General features: G+C 41.6%; 1 protein-coding gene across 1 annotated transcript in view; it reads left to right on the top strand.

Annotated features, from left to right (window-relative positions):
* Positions 1 to 526: 526 nt before the first annotated feature.
* Positions 527 to 15179, top strand: part of CD109 (CD109 molecule) — a 65230-nt gene continuing 50577 nt past the window's right edge. The window contains exons 1-2 of the mRNA XM_062488585.1: positions 527 to 609; positions 916 to 1076. Of these exons, the coding sequence (XP_062344569.1) occupies positions 527 to 609; positions 916 to 1076 (244 nt within the window). The remainder of the gene's footprint in view (positions 610 to 915; positions 1077 to 15179) is intronic.

A 15179-nucleotide genomic window follows, 5' to 3' on the forward strand; every position in this document is an offset into this window, starting at 1 on the left:
TTTTCTGCCAGCCTCCTTCTTCCTGTTCAGACCCAGAACTGTTCCCGACTCGCCTCCGAGCCCGAATCCCCGGCCAGCACGCCTCTGCGGGCTCCCCGGGACTTTCCGCTCCAAGTCGATAACCGGGCAGCTCTCCACAGCAGGCTGCCGCTCTGCTCGGAGCTGCAGGCAGAAAACATTGCTCTCGGTGCTGCTTTTGTACCGTGTTGGGTTCTGAGAATCCCACCCGCTTCCCAGTTGCATCGTGGCCAGGATATGGGAGCGATGGCTGAGGAGGTGAGGCACACCCGAGGGTATCTCGATATGGACAGATGTATGTTGCCGCCGAGCCGCCCACCGCGGTCCAGCCCCGGGAACGCCCCGCGGGCGCTCATGCGGCTGCCGCCGGCGGAGCGTGCCTGGCGCTGGGGCAGCGGCCGCCTCTCCCTTCCCTTCCCACCCCCGTTTGCCAAGGCGCCTCCCGCCCGGCCACGGCCCCAGCCCTGTGCACAGCGGAGGACTCACCGGGCAGCACGCACGGAGAGCCATGGCACGGTCCCACGGCGATGTCCGCTTCTTCCTCTTCCTCCTCCTCCTCCTCCTCCTCCTCTGCAGCTCCGCGGCGGCCGGGTAAGCGGGGCTGGGGGAAGGCGGGGGGAACTTCACCTTTCTTCCCTCCCAGCGGAACGGGGGATGCGGGGGCAGCGCAGCGCTTCCCGGGGCTCCCTCCTGGCAGCCGATCCCGGGACAGGGAAGCGCAGCGCTGCCCGCGCACCCGCAGCAGCCGCGGGGTGAGCATCACCTCCAGCCTCCGCAGCGGAGAGCGACGGAAGAGCTTGGCAACATGGGTCCTTGTCTTTATGTCCACGCGGTTACTTTTTTTTGAGAGTTTTTCACTCCCTGCCCTTTCTCCCTGTACCCGTTTGGACTTTCCAGACCGACGTTCCTTGTGGCAGCTCCCTGGAACATCAGACCTGGAGTAAACTTGACTGTTGGGGTAGCTCTGCTGCCGGACAGCCCAGCACAGGTCACCGTAAAGGGAGAAGTGATCAGAGATAACGAGACCATCTTGAGCAGGGAAATGGTCTTTGAGAAAGGTAAGAAAAAGAATGGACTTAGTTTGGAAGTATTTCAGTTTGCCTTCTCACAGAAACATTTTGTTCCTCCCAAAATAACGCAGCTTCTACATGGTACTAAAATAGGAAATTTATTTTACCGAGTTGGAGTCGCTATGGGAAAATAGTCTTGTACACTGCTGGCTTTGTTTGGTGTTGGGCAACTGAGCTGGATGTGAGCATGGGTGTGCTAACAGTCTGTAAATTTTGAAAAGAATCAAAGAGTAGCAAAGTGTGATGAATGTGGGATTTCTGAGGAACCAGGAAGTACTCTAGTCCATGTAGTGGGGCCGCTGTGGAAGTAGAAGAAGAGTTGCTTACTCGTAGCTTGTTAAGGTGCAAAGTGGAAGCATATGGGGGTACCGAAGGGGTGGAACAAACAAGGTAATTTAGCAACTGGAGCTGCTTCTTCATGCCCTAAGAAAGTAGTGGCCTGGGGACCATAGGAAAGTGAAGATTACTATCAGATACTTGGAAGCTCTGCGCATTTGAAGAAACAAAAATTTTTAATGATCAGGAAATGAATTGTGAAGAGGTTGGGGGTTGAAGATAAGTAAACATGAGAAGAGACTGTTTTAATCTATGCTACCAGGCAGGTGTAGTGGATTGGTGGGAGTTCTGAAAAAATTCTGGGATATCCTGGCCAATGTTCTTTTTCAGAAAGGTCACATGGCAACAGAAGCATAGAGATATCCTACATGAGATTTGTCCTCATGAGAAATAAAATATTTTGTATGGTTAGTCCAGCTTTCATACTGCTCTTACTATGAGGTTATATAAATGACGTCTAAACTCTAGCTTTTTATTTGTTAAAAGTGAACAGTCTGAGGGCAGTGTGAGGTACTGAAAAATCTACCCTGCTATAATACTCTTTCTCTACTGCTTGTGTAATTCTCCTGTTATGTCTTACAGTAAATGTAGGTGCCTTAATTGGAAGCATCACACCTTCATTTCAAAGCCTTCACAGCCTGTAGTGAAGATTGAGGCTTTGAGTGTGATGAAGTGCATTCAAGGAGATCAAAAAATTTTGATCTGAACCAAAACAAACCTAAACCAGCCAGCTGTTGTTGTTTTCTTTTAAAAGTTTTAAGAAATAATATAGTCTCCTCCTTTTCTTCCTCTAACTGTACTGGATTTTATTTCCTGCTTCTGTTCTGCTTTAACATAGAGTTCAGTGAGCCTTGTATGAGTTTCAACCTGTCTGTTTTTGTCCTTCTCAACATTAAAAGCCAGACAAGCAACTGGTAATTCCAAGATTGTGAAAGTATGTGGCTGTCTCTTTCTTCTGAGCACACAGAATAATGCTTGACACTGGGAGATGCTGAAGGCAGAGTGAACAGTGGCTTATCAGGAACAGGTATGGCACTGTATCACACTGGATACAGTGAGGAAAAAGGACAGATACTTCAGTGAGTTACTAACTTGTAATATTTTCCAGTCTCTTAAATATATCTTTAAATTTTCTGTGCTTTTTTACTTGGTAAATGAAGCAAAAAAAAAGGGTGTTGAGTGTACCGTGTATTTCCTCCTGCAGAATTCTTAACATTTAGTATGTGGCCATCAATTTTTTTCTAGTCAGGCAATATAATCAGTTAGTAATTTGTTTTCTGTGAACAAATATGCAAGGAAAACTATTAAGGGCCAGGAATAAAGGAACTGCCCTGTAAAAGAGGATGTGGTCTTGACATGTATCCAAAGGTGTTACAAGCATGGATCAGTTCTGACTTAAAGAGAAAGCAAGTTGTCAGAGAGAAGCAAATGCAGCTTGTTGGAATAAGAACATAAATCTTTAAAATTTTCATTGAATAACACAACCATCTTAAGATAAAATATGAAGTGGTATTGTTATAGTTGAGCTTAGTCTGTGACTGAAGGAGGGCCGGAGGTTTTATGAAACCAGCAGTTGAAGGAAAAAACCCAAGCATATCTCCTGGCATACAAAATCTTATTTAAATTACATAATTGCTGCATATATTAGTGCCCAGAAAATGCTGATTTATCTGTCACTGAATACCTACCTTGATTAGACTGCACATTCAGTGACACTGTTGCCTAAGCTGGCTCAGTTATGCTCTGTAGTTTGCCTTGCATGGGGACAGCAAAAGCAGGGATTAACTGCTCTGAGAAACTGATCTGACTGAAAAATAAAGTTTTTATTTTGTTTGAATGTTTTCCTTTTAGGCAGACAGGTCCCCTGGTTCAATGTGCAAATGTTTGTACTGATGGAACTGAGTTGGAAATTGAATGCTGGAGACATAGGACAAGCTGAGAACAGTTTTTATTAGGGATGTTTAATCTGACAGGCCAAGTCTATTCAAATATCTCAGTGTAAAAGGTGTTACATACCTGTCTGTCAAATGCTTCTACAATTATCTTAATTATTCAGCCTGGTTCTCTAGCAACAGCTCAATATGAAGCACATAGTGTTCTAAATTTCTGAGTTAGCTCCATGAGAGGACGGTATTAGAGGCATGTTTTTTTTTTTTAATTTCTATAATATCATTCTTGCTTTGTATAAGAAATAGTGTTTACCCTCTGGTGGTTGATAAAACATTTACTATTCTAATACTACTGGAAGTGGAATTTTGATATCTGGGTGGTTCTTGGCCAATTGTCTGTTAGAGAAACACTTTAGCAATGGAGGTTGGTTCCCATCCTTATTGTGATTTTTTTTTTTTACTATAACTAAGGGAAAATAAATATTAGTAAGTGGCTAGTGAAGGAGAAAGGAGAATAATAAGTGGAGTGAAGGAGAAAGTGTGCATGCACATGCATTTAAAGATATTTTGAGCTTGGCACAATATTCCAGAATCTAAATGTACTGTATAGGAAGGGAGATTATTTAGGACCAATATTTTGGTGCAGAAATTATGTTAATTACATTTAATAGAGTGAAAATAAAAAACCCAAAACCTAAATGTTTGCAAGGGGGAGGTTGCTGCTACAGGTAAACTTTTTGTGAGCAAGCACAACCCAAAAAAATAGAATGCATCACCAGGAGAGACTAAGTTGTCATTGCCTAGAGCAGACGCCAGGAAAACACAAAGCACTCACTAACTAAAGGCGTTTTTGTGTGCTGTACCAAGCCTTGACACACTTTCTGGGGAGATGCAGTATCAGAAGAATCCTCACCCTGACTGAAAATGGCTGCAGAAGGTAACAATGGCTTGTGTGCAGTTGGAACTGATGTGTTTTCTGTGTCAACAATAGCAAGAAAGAAATTATGGGAATAACAGACAAATTAAATTCCCTGCACGAATAACTTGATCTTCAGTGATTGCAGTGAGGGTTGACTCTTGCCATGCATATTTATCCAGTCATTGATAATAAAGATGTAGGATGAGGTGGCAGGAGGTGTTTTCTTACAGGGTTTGCTACCCAGACATTACTGTGTGTGTTAGTATATGAGGAACTTTATACCTTAATTGTGAGAGGTTCTGAAAAGTGTTTTCTGTGTTGGTGTTAGATTTTGTTGGAAAGAATAAGTAGCATATAAGTTGGAAAAAAATTGGCCTTCAGAGAAGCTTCAGTGTGTAATGAGCTGTCATCGTTTGCCCAACAGCATGAAGGTTTTTAATTCTAAAGAATAAGATTCATTAATTAAATCTTTTGCTATATAAGGTACAACATAATGTATTTAAGAAATGGTGAGTGAGAATTATGTAAACTTGGTAGAGAATTTGGTTTACTGTAGCATGTATAGTTTGTAAATTACTTGTACATGTTAATTTATGCTGCTTTTCTGTATTTCCAGGGAGGAGTACACGAGTACACTTGTTAACAGATATTACTGAGCTAGAGCGTGGTAAATACTCAGCTAGGGTTTATGAAGCATGATAGTTTGTGAGAATGTTTGTCAAGCTCAGACATGTAGTGATCGTCCATAGAGACAATGGAAAAATCTCCTTTTACCAGAAGGCATGTTTTACATAATTAATAATATGATTCTCACCACATCAGTGTGAGAAACACTTGGAATAGTAACTTGTCAAGCAACACCTAAATGGGAATGATTGGCCTAAAATTGTCAGTCCCTGTTATTAACCTTGAGTTTTCTCTGTACCTTATGTCAGGATAAAATGACTGAGTTATTGGTGATTATGCTGTTTGTGCAAAAATCTGGGGGGTAAAAGGTTTTGCTGGTTGTTTAGTGGAACATCTCCTTTCTGCCTAATTTTTTGTCAATGCCTAAAAAGGCAAACAGTGAGAAAGCGGGAGTTGCAGAAGTGATTTTGCATCCATAACCTCTGCATCCAATTAAAAAAAACCTTATGAAAAATAAGTTTATTTAATAGTCAGCACATGCACATAACCTGTGCAAAATCAGAATGAAGGAAACATTTTTGGTAAGGACAACTGAGCTAGTAGAGAACTCTCTAGAAAAGAGCATTCTCTAATGGGTTTTCATATTGCTGAAATACATACAAGAAAAAAAAAACCCAAGAAGATAAAAGAAGAGAATAAAGCCCAATAGGTTTCTGTGCCTGTTGTTGAATCCATCCTGCTAACAGACCCATTAAGTTGTTTGCAGAAAAATGCAACTAGCAATCCCATCCAGCACTTGAGCTTCATTTTATTGTTTGGATGCTGTTTGAGATTTGAGGGAAAGAGTCATTCTGTGATTCAGGGTTTACATGTTTGTACATGAGGTTTTTCTGGTCACCATGCTCTTCGTCGATATCCAGCCAAGGAGGACGTGGCAGATGAAGCACTACAGGCTGTTCCACAGTACCTTCAGAAGGGTGGGATAAAACAGGAATGCAGACAGTGGGGCAACTCATACAGAAAAGGGAATTTTACATGTCCCAGTGTGCAGTTCCCTGTTGCCATTGTGTACTGGAGGGGATTTGCAATTTTTGGGAAAGGGAGGAGAGAGAAGAACAAACTATAGGCTGTGAATTAGAGAAAAAAATGTTGACAATAAACAGGAATTGGTAGGTAACATGCTGTCAGAAAAAAGGGAAGAAAAGGGTGAAAATTCCTGAGGGATTCATGCTAAAAGCATAAGTATACATTAACAAGCAGAGAGATAAGAAATGAAGTAACTAAATGCCATCTAAACAGGCCAAAAAAAACAACAGAAAGAAGGAAAACTGTATGTAGAAACTGTAAATGAGGTCATATTACAAAGGAGCTTAAAGAGGTAGCATGGGTGACAAAGGACAAAACTGGTAAGGCCAAACCATCAGTAAGAAAGGATGGGAAGGATAGTAAGGCAGGGTTTTTTAATGCCATATTGGTAGCAAGAGAGCTAGCAAAGGATATGGCTCACTACTGTGATGAGAAGGGTTGCTACTTCTGTGGCTTGCTACTCTGATGATTAATGATGCTGAAAGGCAGTGTTCAGTTTTCACTAAGAAGTTCAATTTACTGTTATGGAAAAGACTTAAAAATTAAGGTAACCAAAGGGAGGGAGCCGTTTAAAGAGCACTTTGGTCAAGGAGGTGTTTAGGCTTGGTAAAATTGCCTGTAGAATACTTAGGGAATTGACTAAAACAATTTAAAATCTGCTAGTGAAGTTTTGAGAGCATGAGTGAATAGCGTGGTCCTGAAAGATTGAAAACCTGCAAAGAAAATGTGTTGCGCTATGGGTTGGCGAGGGTTGTAGGTGGAGAAGAAGCAGGATTTTGTTATATTTTGATTTTACTAAGGCTTTTGATAGTCTGGCATGGCACTCTGACAAGCCAGCTGGGGAAGCATTGACAGCATGAAATTCTTATTTAATATGTTTGTGGCTGGATGAAAAATAGTGTTCATCAAGTAAGTCTAAATGTTTCACTCAAACTGAAAATGGGTTGCCCTGAAAATTCAGTATGATTGACATGAATGAAAAATAATGTTTATTAGATTAGTGAAGGAGTGGTAAGGACACTGGGAGAAAGGATTAGATTTTGAACATGCTTTGGCAATACCAGAAATGATTAGGGGGAAAACTGGAGTGTGATTCACTATTACTTTAGAAGTAGAATATGCACTAGTGTGCATAGTTCTGCTTTTGTTGGCGAATAAAAGAACATGTGCTTATTGGGTGGGGAACAAGGTGATGCAGTCCTGCAGAAAAAGGGATGTGTGTATGGGGGGGTGATGGTTTAAGGTTAGCAGAAGGTGAAGGCTTGTAAGTAATACTGTGGTGCTCAAGAAAGAAGGGTAAACATTGTACTCAGAGGTATACACAGAAGTATTCTCTGTAAGCTATGAAAAAGTATTCTAGTAATCTTCATGGCCTAATTAGGCATCCTGGGGAATGCTGTGCTTGATTTTTGGCACTCATCATGGAGCCTGTGAACCAACTGGAGAAACGCCAGGGACAGCAGAGAGAAGGATCTGAGATCTCTCAGGAGACAAGTTCAAACCTGACAGAAGAAGATGGGCCTTCACATGAGATGAAAGTAAATTGTGGAACTCCATGTCCCAGATGTTGTGGATGGAAAACATGATTGCACAAATTTACAAGACAAAAGTCCATGAAGCATTGGCCCAGTATAAAGACACATGGATTGCATAGGCTGGGAAGAGTACCCAAGGAGGGGTCACTGTGTACCTATTAGCTTTTTATGCTTTTCAAATGTCCTTGACCATTGCTTCAGATGGGGTCTTAGGCCAAACAGACTTTGGCATGACCCTGGGAGTCTCTTCTACATTCTGGAAAGTGTCTGAGGAGAGATGGGAGGAGCTGGTGTGAAATATCAGAAGTGTGCTATACACCTGCTTTAAGTACGTTAAAAGTAGCTTTAAACAGAAAAGGGTGGGAGGTAAGAGTAGATGGGTCTAAGGTGATGTCCTTAGGGGTGTCTAGTTAGGAGATCCAAGCTGAAATACTGAGTTATAGAAATACCTGTGGAGGTAGGAAGCAGTTGGGAAGTTCAAGTTTCCAGTCATACAGGGGTGACTTCTCTTTTCACGAGACCATTATTATTGCCAGCACTGGTAGTGTTGCCGGTTTTCATGCTGTAGTATCCATGACTAGCTGTTTGTGAAGGCAGAGTTGAGGTCCTGTCAGCAGAGATTGAATAGCTAGCATTAAGAGATGATACTGGTTCACCTAGATTCACTGCAGTCCAAACAAGTATGTGCATAGAAAACATGACTTTAGTGACAGACCTCTTTTTCAGCTTCCTGGAGGTACAGCTGTGAGTTCCAGGTGCTTATTTTGTGTGGTTAGGGATTTGTATTGCCTTTATTTACTGACGAAGGAAGTCTCTGGCACTATTTTTGTATATTCAAATAATTTTATTTCCTCAGAAAAGTTACGTGGCTTTGTCATCACAAACTTTGAATGTGTTCCAGTAAATGGAAGAAAACCAATGAGAACAAACCACCTCCTTTCACTCCCTCTAAGCAGGAATTTCAATAGATTCTGAATGCATTATTTGCAGTGAATGAGTTTGAGAGGTGACTTGACTTTGAAATTTTGCTCCAGTTACAGCAATTGATGTGATGAGGGTGGTGTTAATACTGCCAAATGTCTGGCATGTACAGGCTTAGCCGTTTTTTGTCCTAATGTGTTTTTCCTGTGTTTTAAGTTGGAATAAAAACTGCAGCTGTTTTAAATTACCTTGATAGTGGTTTTGTCTGTGTTTATTTCATGGACATCAGAAAGGATAGTAATGATGGCCAATAGTGTATTGAAAGCAGAATGTAGAGATGGGTGTTTGTGTGTTTGCACATAGTCACCGAGGGGATGAAGTGTATTTCACATTTATGGTGTAAAAGGCTTGAATCTGAGATTATTCTGAATTGTCTGTATAGTTTCATAGACTGGATCTGATATCAAGAAAATTTCCTGTGTAGTATTCAAAAATTGCTTTCCTAACAGCTGCAAATTTATAATTCATAGCAATAATAGTTGTTATGGTATGTAGGCAGTGGTAATGGCATATGCATGACAAGTAGTCCATGGGAGACCAAGGTTTGTCTTGGGAAAAAGTTGAAAAGAGGCTGTATTTGAGTTTAAGCAATGATAGTGCCTGGATAGCTCTCAGAAGGTTCCTGATTAAAAAATTATTTAGTTTTGGAAATATGAAGCTGTTCTGTTTTCTTACCCAGCATGCAGTGTCTTAGATAAACTAGAGAGTGTTTTGTGAGTGTTGTGTTCTTGCAACTGTCTGGTCTCTGACTACTCAGCTAAAAGTGGTAATAATAGTATAATCCATGGAGTTGGTTGGTTGACTTCAGAAGATTGAGTGAAGAATTAAATGCCAAAAAAAGTCTAAAAAGGGCCAGTCAGCAGGAAACATTCTACTTGCTTGGGGGAGCGATCATGGATGTGGCAGGGCAAAGGAAGAGGTGCCCAGCCATCAGCAGTGTCTGTGGGTCTGAGAGGGTGAGAGATGGTGGTTTTCCTCAAGGGTAGATCTGACAGTGCTGACGAGGGAAGAATGGCTGAATCAGTAGAAGGGACAAGCAGGGGGTACCATGACTCCTTTGCCATGCAAGGTAGAAAGACACAGGGAATGCTGTGTTCAGAGGGCAGAGAAGAGGAAGGACAGTGCCTCTTCTGTTCATACCTTCTGGTAAATCTGTCTGTTCTGGCCAAGAGTGTTTCTGGATATGCTATGATTGGGTTTCTCCCACTCTTCTGATCATGGAGATTAGGGAAAAACTTTCATATTTAGGTGAAGGGTTTTTTCCTAGTTGTCAGTAAAATATCCCTACACTTCCCATTAGCAGATCGAAGCTAGAACTTGCTAGCAACTGCAGAGTTTGGTAAAACATAGCTTTAATCACAAAAACATCTGTGCATTCTGCCTTTCTTCTGTCCTCCAGGGCTGTGGTGCCCTATCTCTTGACCAGACCCTTAGGTGCTAAACTTTGGCCCAGTTTAGATTTTTACTCCTGTCCCCTTATGTCTTTCTCCATAAGCAGCACTGCTACCTTGCCTCTCTTTTCCCCTTTATAATTTCTGAGTGCTTTTAGCCTCCAGGTTTGCCAAAACAACTGAAAAGGATAAAGGGTGGAGGAAGGTGGGAAGTGGCTGTGGATGGAAGTGTATGTAGTGCTGGCAGGCAGGTTTTAGGAGGCTTTCTGCAGCAAGTTATACCCCTTTGGTACTGACCTGTTGGCCTCATTTGGCTTTGGATGCCAGCTGGAATGCTGACATCTCCTGGCAATCCCTGTTGTGTGTTTGAGTGCTGTATTGCCCCTCCTTCTGCCATCCGGGCCAAACTGAGCCATAATTAAACAGCAGTGGCTTAAGCTCTGAATTTTGGGCTATTTGGGTGATAGCTTTAGCAGGATGGATGGGGAGTATAACATATTTAAAGCAAACTGTGAACTCAACATATTTGCAGGTCTTCTTTGAAGAATAAGTGTTTTTTGTGTTTTTCACATCCTGGTCAGCTTAGGCCTTGCTATTACTGCTTCCTTTTTTTAATAAAAATCTGGACGGACATTGAAGAACACTAATTTTTATTTATATAATGTGAGTTTTTGAAATTGATTCTGCAGTAGAAAATAACTCCATTTTCCTCTGCAAAGAAAATGTTTCTCTGTAAACATTACCTAAACGTGAATATATGAACATAGCTGCCAGAGCAAAGGTGTGGCATAATTTCAATGAATCAATCTGAAATTATTCCAGTTACATTTTTTCTGTTCTCACACATTACTAAGAAGGTTTGAGGACATAGGTAGAAAAGTTTAAGTAGAAAATGTTTGTAGCAATACCTGCCACATGAGCTAGAATATACAGTCAGTGCTGACTTTATGTAAATGAGAGAATGAAGTGCTGCTTTACTGATATGTATTGGCACAAGCTCTAGTTCACTGTGCCAAACCATACAGTCATTTTTCTAGAACCTCTGTCCTTTTTTAGGGGTGGAAGCTGAAACATTTATGACTAGTCCTGGTGGTGCCATCTCAAGAAGGGGTAGCATAAGTTTCTGGGTTTGGGTCAGGCCCATGCAGTGGAAAGAATTTAAGATGCCATTTTTTGTGCTGTTTTCCATAAGTCTAAAAAAACCCTGCATGTGTTTACATAGAATTTTTTGTATTTGCTTTATTAATAATATTACTATTAATAATATTAATAATATTAGATTGACAAAAAATGGCAAGGTAGAAAAATAATTTAATATACTGCTGGCGTGTCACTCCCACGCTGTCTTTGATTCTTCTACTCAACAATCCTAAATGCCAAGGATTCTGAGGAAAAGGGGACAGGACAGTGTAGCATTTGTTTCCACTGTATTACCATGTATTTTCTCAGTGCAGTAGTTGTTGAATGAATACAGCACAAGCCTCAGCAATTCTGTGAAAGAAATGGTTTTGCAAATGATGAAGAGATATTTTTTTTCTTAAAGGCTCATGCGACTTCTGTTGGGATTTTTCGTAGTTTGTTTTTTGACTTCAAGATTAGTCTGGAACAGTCCACTGAATTTTTCATGTCTCCCCCTAAAACAAAGTCATGATTGCCAGCTGGAAGTATTCCCTAACTAATCTGTTGTGGTAGCAGGGACCCATGCTCTTGCCTGGTTGTTCCCTGCTATGTCCCACCCCAGTTGTGCTGGTGACTGCTGCTGTGGAGAGCAGATGGAATGAGTCAGGAGGAAGCGTTTTGTGGTTTGCAGTGCTTGGTGTAGGTGGCTTAGCTGTTCTGGGCTCCTTTCTAAACCTACTTCTTCTGCCTGGAGTTAGTTACCTGTGTTTCATAACTGAAGAGATTATTTGCAGGGATGTGTTGAAGAAGAGAGAAGACTGTTGCCATTTCTGGGGCAGTAAATGCCAGACTTGGCTGATCTCGTGGAAGTGTTACATGCTGCATGTGGGTAAGAGTCAGCTGCATGATAGGAGGGCTTGCAGAGCAGTGATATGTGCTAGTTGTTGGACCATGGTTAATTCCTTATAAACCTGAAATTGCTGCATGACTAAATAGAACTTTAATTAATCAAGGGAAAATTGGTGAATTTTCACTATTGAGCATTGGTATAAAGGAAATGTTTTGCCTATAGATCTTGCTTGAGCATGTCCAAAGTCATCCCTAGGCATAGCTGAGCAGAGCTCCGGGGAATTGCAGCTTGAGAGTCTCTGAGAACATGGGAAAATCTTGCATGACAGGGGAATCCACTTCGATGCTGAAGAATTTCAGATCTGCTCGGGCTGCTCAATTCCTAGCAAAATAATTACATAGTGACATAAATTGGAAGATTACCTCATGCCCTGGAGCCTCTTTTATGATCCTCACTGGCTGGGAATTACACAGCGCTCTGGGCTTTATCACAGCAGCCAGGGAGGCTGTGGCTCCCTAGCACTGCCTCAGAAGACAAATCCTTTCTGAGTTGCACAAATGCAACTGTGATATCAATCTCTCTTCTCCCCAGGTCTTTCCCCACCTACATTACATTTTTGCCTAGCTCAACCTGATGTTAGATCTCCCAGGCTTGGGAACAGAAAAGAAACCCTGACAGAAGATTTCTATTTTTTTGCATGCCACTTGTTGTCAAAACAGGTGGAGGCAAGCAGGCACTGCCCCAGTGAGAAAGCTCTGAAGTGCCTGCCCTGGTAAGGTTGCTTTGCTTTGGTAGATGCTGCACAGGACTTTGTGCAGAGGTTCCCTTCATCACTCTGCCCTTGAGGTGTGTGGGTACCAGTTGCACTGGTGGGGTAAAGATGGAAATAGAAACCCCATGGTGTGGGCTATGGTACAAATATCAGATTTGTGCTTGGTGTCCTCCAGTGTAGGGAAGTCACTCCTGTAGCCATTGATGTAATTAGCTGTGTAGATTAGATTAAAGCTAGCATAACAGAACTTAACCATGTGCCTATCCACTCAGACATGTGGTAAATGGTTTCTATTCCTTGTTAATAACCAATTTTAAGCAATGACAAAGGTTTTTTTTCCCCACTGGTATTATGGGTTGTGGCTGTACAGACTCTAGCTTTAGCACAGCCTTATTTCACAGAGGGAAAGAAGCAAGAGAAGGGTTAGGGTTTTAGTATATAACTGAGAGAAATTTCAGGAGGTAACTTTGTAGTATCTCTGTTGCTAGTTACCATGCATCTTGTTCCCTTTACAGTGAAATATAATCCCCTAAGAAAAATTCTTCCTACTTTACAGTAACTCACTGTGTCCTTAGTTAGGAAGATGTTTCCTTTAGCTAAAACTATGTCTCTTAGTGCAATGGTTTGAGCATGGGGTTGTTTGGGTAGGTGTTGGGAATAAATAGATCAGTGCATCTAGAGGTTTTTACATCACCTATGGATCAGGTACTCTGCAGGACTTTGTGGTGCCTCCCTCTCCTGTCTGCCAAGACACCTTAGCCAAGTGTGGGGGTTCCCTGCCACTGTGAATTGGGGAAGTTTGTCCTCTTCACTGGCTACTGAGAAAAGTATTTTGCCAGTCACTCCTGTCTGGAAAACCTCAAAGGCCAGTGGGTTTGCTCAGAGTTAATGACTGCATGAGATGCTTTTCAAGTGGAGAGAGGGATTGTATGAAAAAAATGTAGGTTTAGCAGCAATGTAGGTTTAACAGCAAGATAAACACATTGTGGAAAGAACTGTAGGCCTTGTACTGCCCATGCCTGTTAAGGTTTTGAATGCCAGAATGAAGTACTGGAGTGTGCTATCCACAGACTTCATTTGTGGGATGAGAGTCATTTGGTTTAACTCAGTTTGTAATTTGAATAGTTGGTACATTCTGGATGGCATTTTCCCTTTAGTGTTCTGGCAGCAGTCAGGACAACCTGTATTCAGTTCACTGGGATTCTGTTTGCCATTGTCAAAGGAAAGAATTCATTGACTTCTAAAACTAACGTTTATTGAAGTTCAGAGGTTGAGTGATTGCTTCATTTTGGAATGCCCTTAGGTCCAGGATCAAGGACATAAATAAGTATTTTTTTTTCTTACTCTATGAAACAGCTCTGTAAAAGATAGATATAAACTCGTGGCTTTTTAGGAGTTACAAAAAGGTCTAACTGAACAGAATCAGCATAAGCAAATAGGAGTCAGCAGTGTGCCTTGGCAGCCAAAAGGGGGAAACCACATACTTGAAGGGTGCATCAAGCACAACTTCACCAGCCGATCATGAGAGATGATTATTCCACTGCATTCAGCTTTGGTGCTCCCTCACCTTGAGTACTCTGTGCACTTCTGGGCCCCGCAGTTTTAGAAGGTCCTTCAGTGTGTCTAGAGGAGGGCAACAAAACTGGTGCCAGGGCTCAAAGGCATGTGCTGTGAGGAGCGGCTAAAGGCTTTTGGTTTCTGTAGTCTGGCTGAGGGGCGCTCCCATTGCCATCTACAGCTTTCTGAAGAGGGAGGTGGAGACAGGGATGTGATCTCTTCTGCCTATTATCAAGTGGTAGGAGGTATAGGAATGCTTGAGAGCTGCAGCAGGGAAGCTTCAGACTGGGTGTTACGAAGCATTTCTTTACTGAGAGGGTGGTCCACCACTGGAACAGGATTCCTAGAGATGTCTGAAACCTGTCAGTGTTTAAGAGGATTTTGGACAATGCCCTTAAAAACATGCTTTAACATTTGGTGAGCCCTGAAGTGATCAGGTCCCTTCCAACTGGAATGTTCTGTTCTATTCTGTTCTGTTCTATAATTCATAATGTAAGTAAGATAAGAGCTGTGACACTAATGGCATCATGATGTAATAATATTCAGGAGTTTAAGAGAACATTTATTTGGATTCTAAAAATATTTGAGGCCACATTATCTAAAATAGTTAAAGCAGTAAGTTATATTAACCCAAATATATTGATATGTTAGTTACTATTTCCCATGGTGATATAATTCTGTGGGGTTAATTCTGGGTGTTCCTTTGCTTATGAGTGATAAATCCAGCACATGGTTTCAAAAATTTTAGTTTTTATCTGGGCTGCAGAATCAATGGAAAATAATAACTTGGGTAGCATAGAGGGTTGAATGGATCATAAAAGCATTTCAGTCTGTGAATGTAAAGAAAAATGTTCAAGCAGAGAACATGGACAACAGCCCCCACCAAACAGAGAAGCAATGTTGCTGTAGGTTGGCATTCATAGTTTTGCAGCACTGCAAATGATATCTCACATCTTCTGTCAACCATGTAGGGAGAGCAACACTGCTCTTCTAAACTAATGTTGATGTTTTGGTAAATTTATAGTAGTT

This window comes from Cinclus cinclus, chromosome 3 (assembly GCF_963662255.1).
Source record: "Cinclus cinclus chromosome 3, bCinCin1.1, whole genome shotgun sequence".
Classification (NCBI taxonomy): Eukaryota; Metazoa; Chordata; class Aves; order Passeriformes; family Cinclidae; genus Cinclus; species Cinclus cinclus.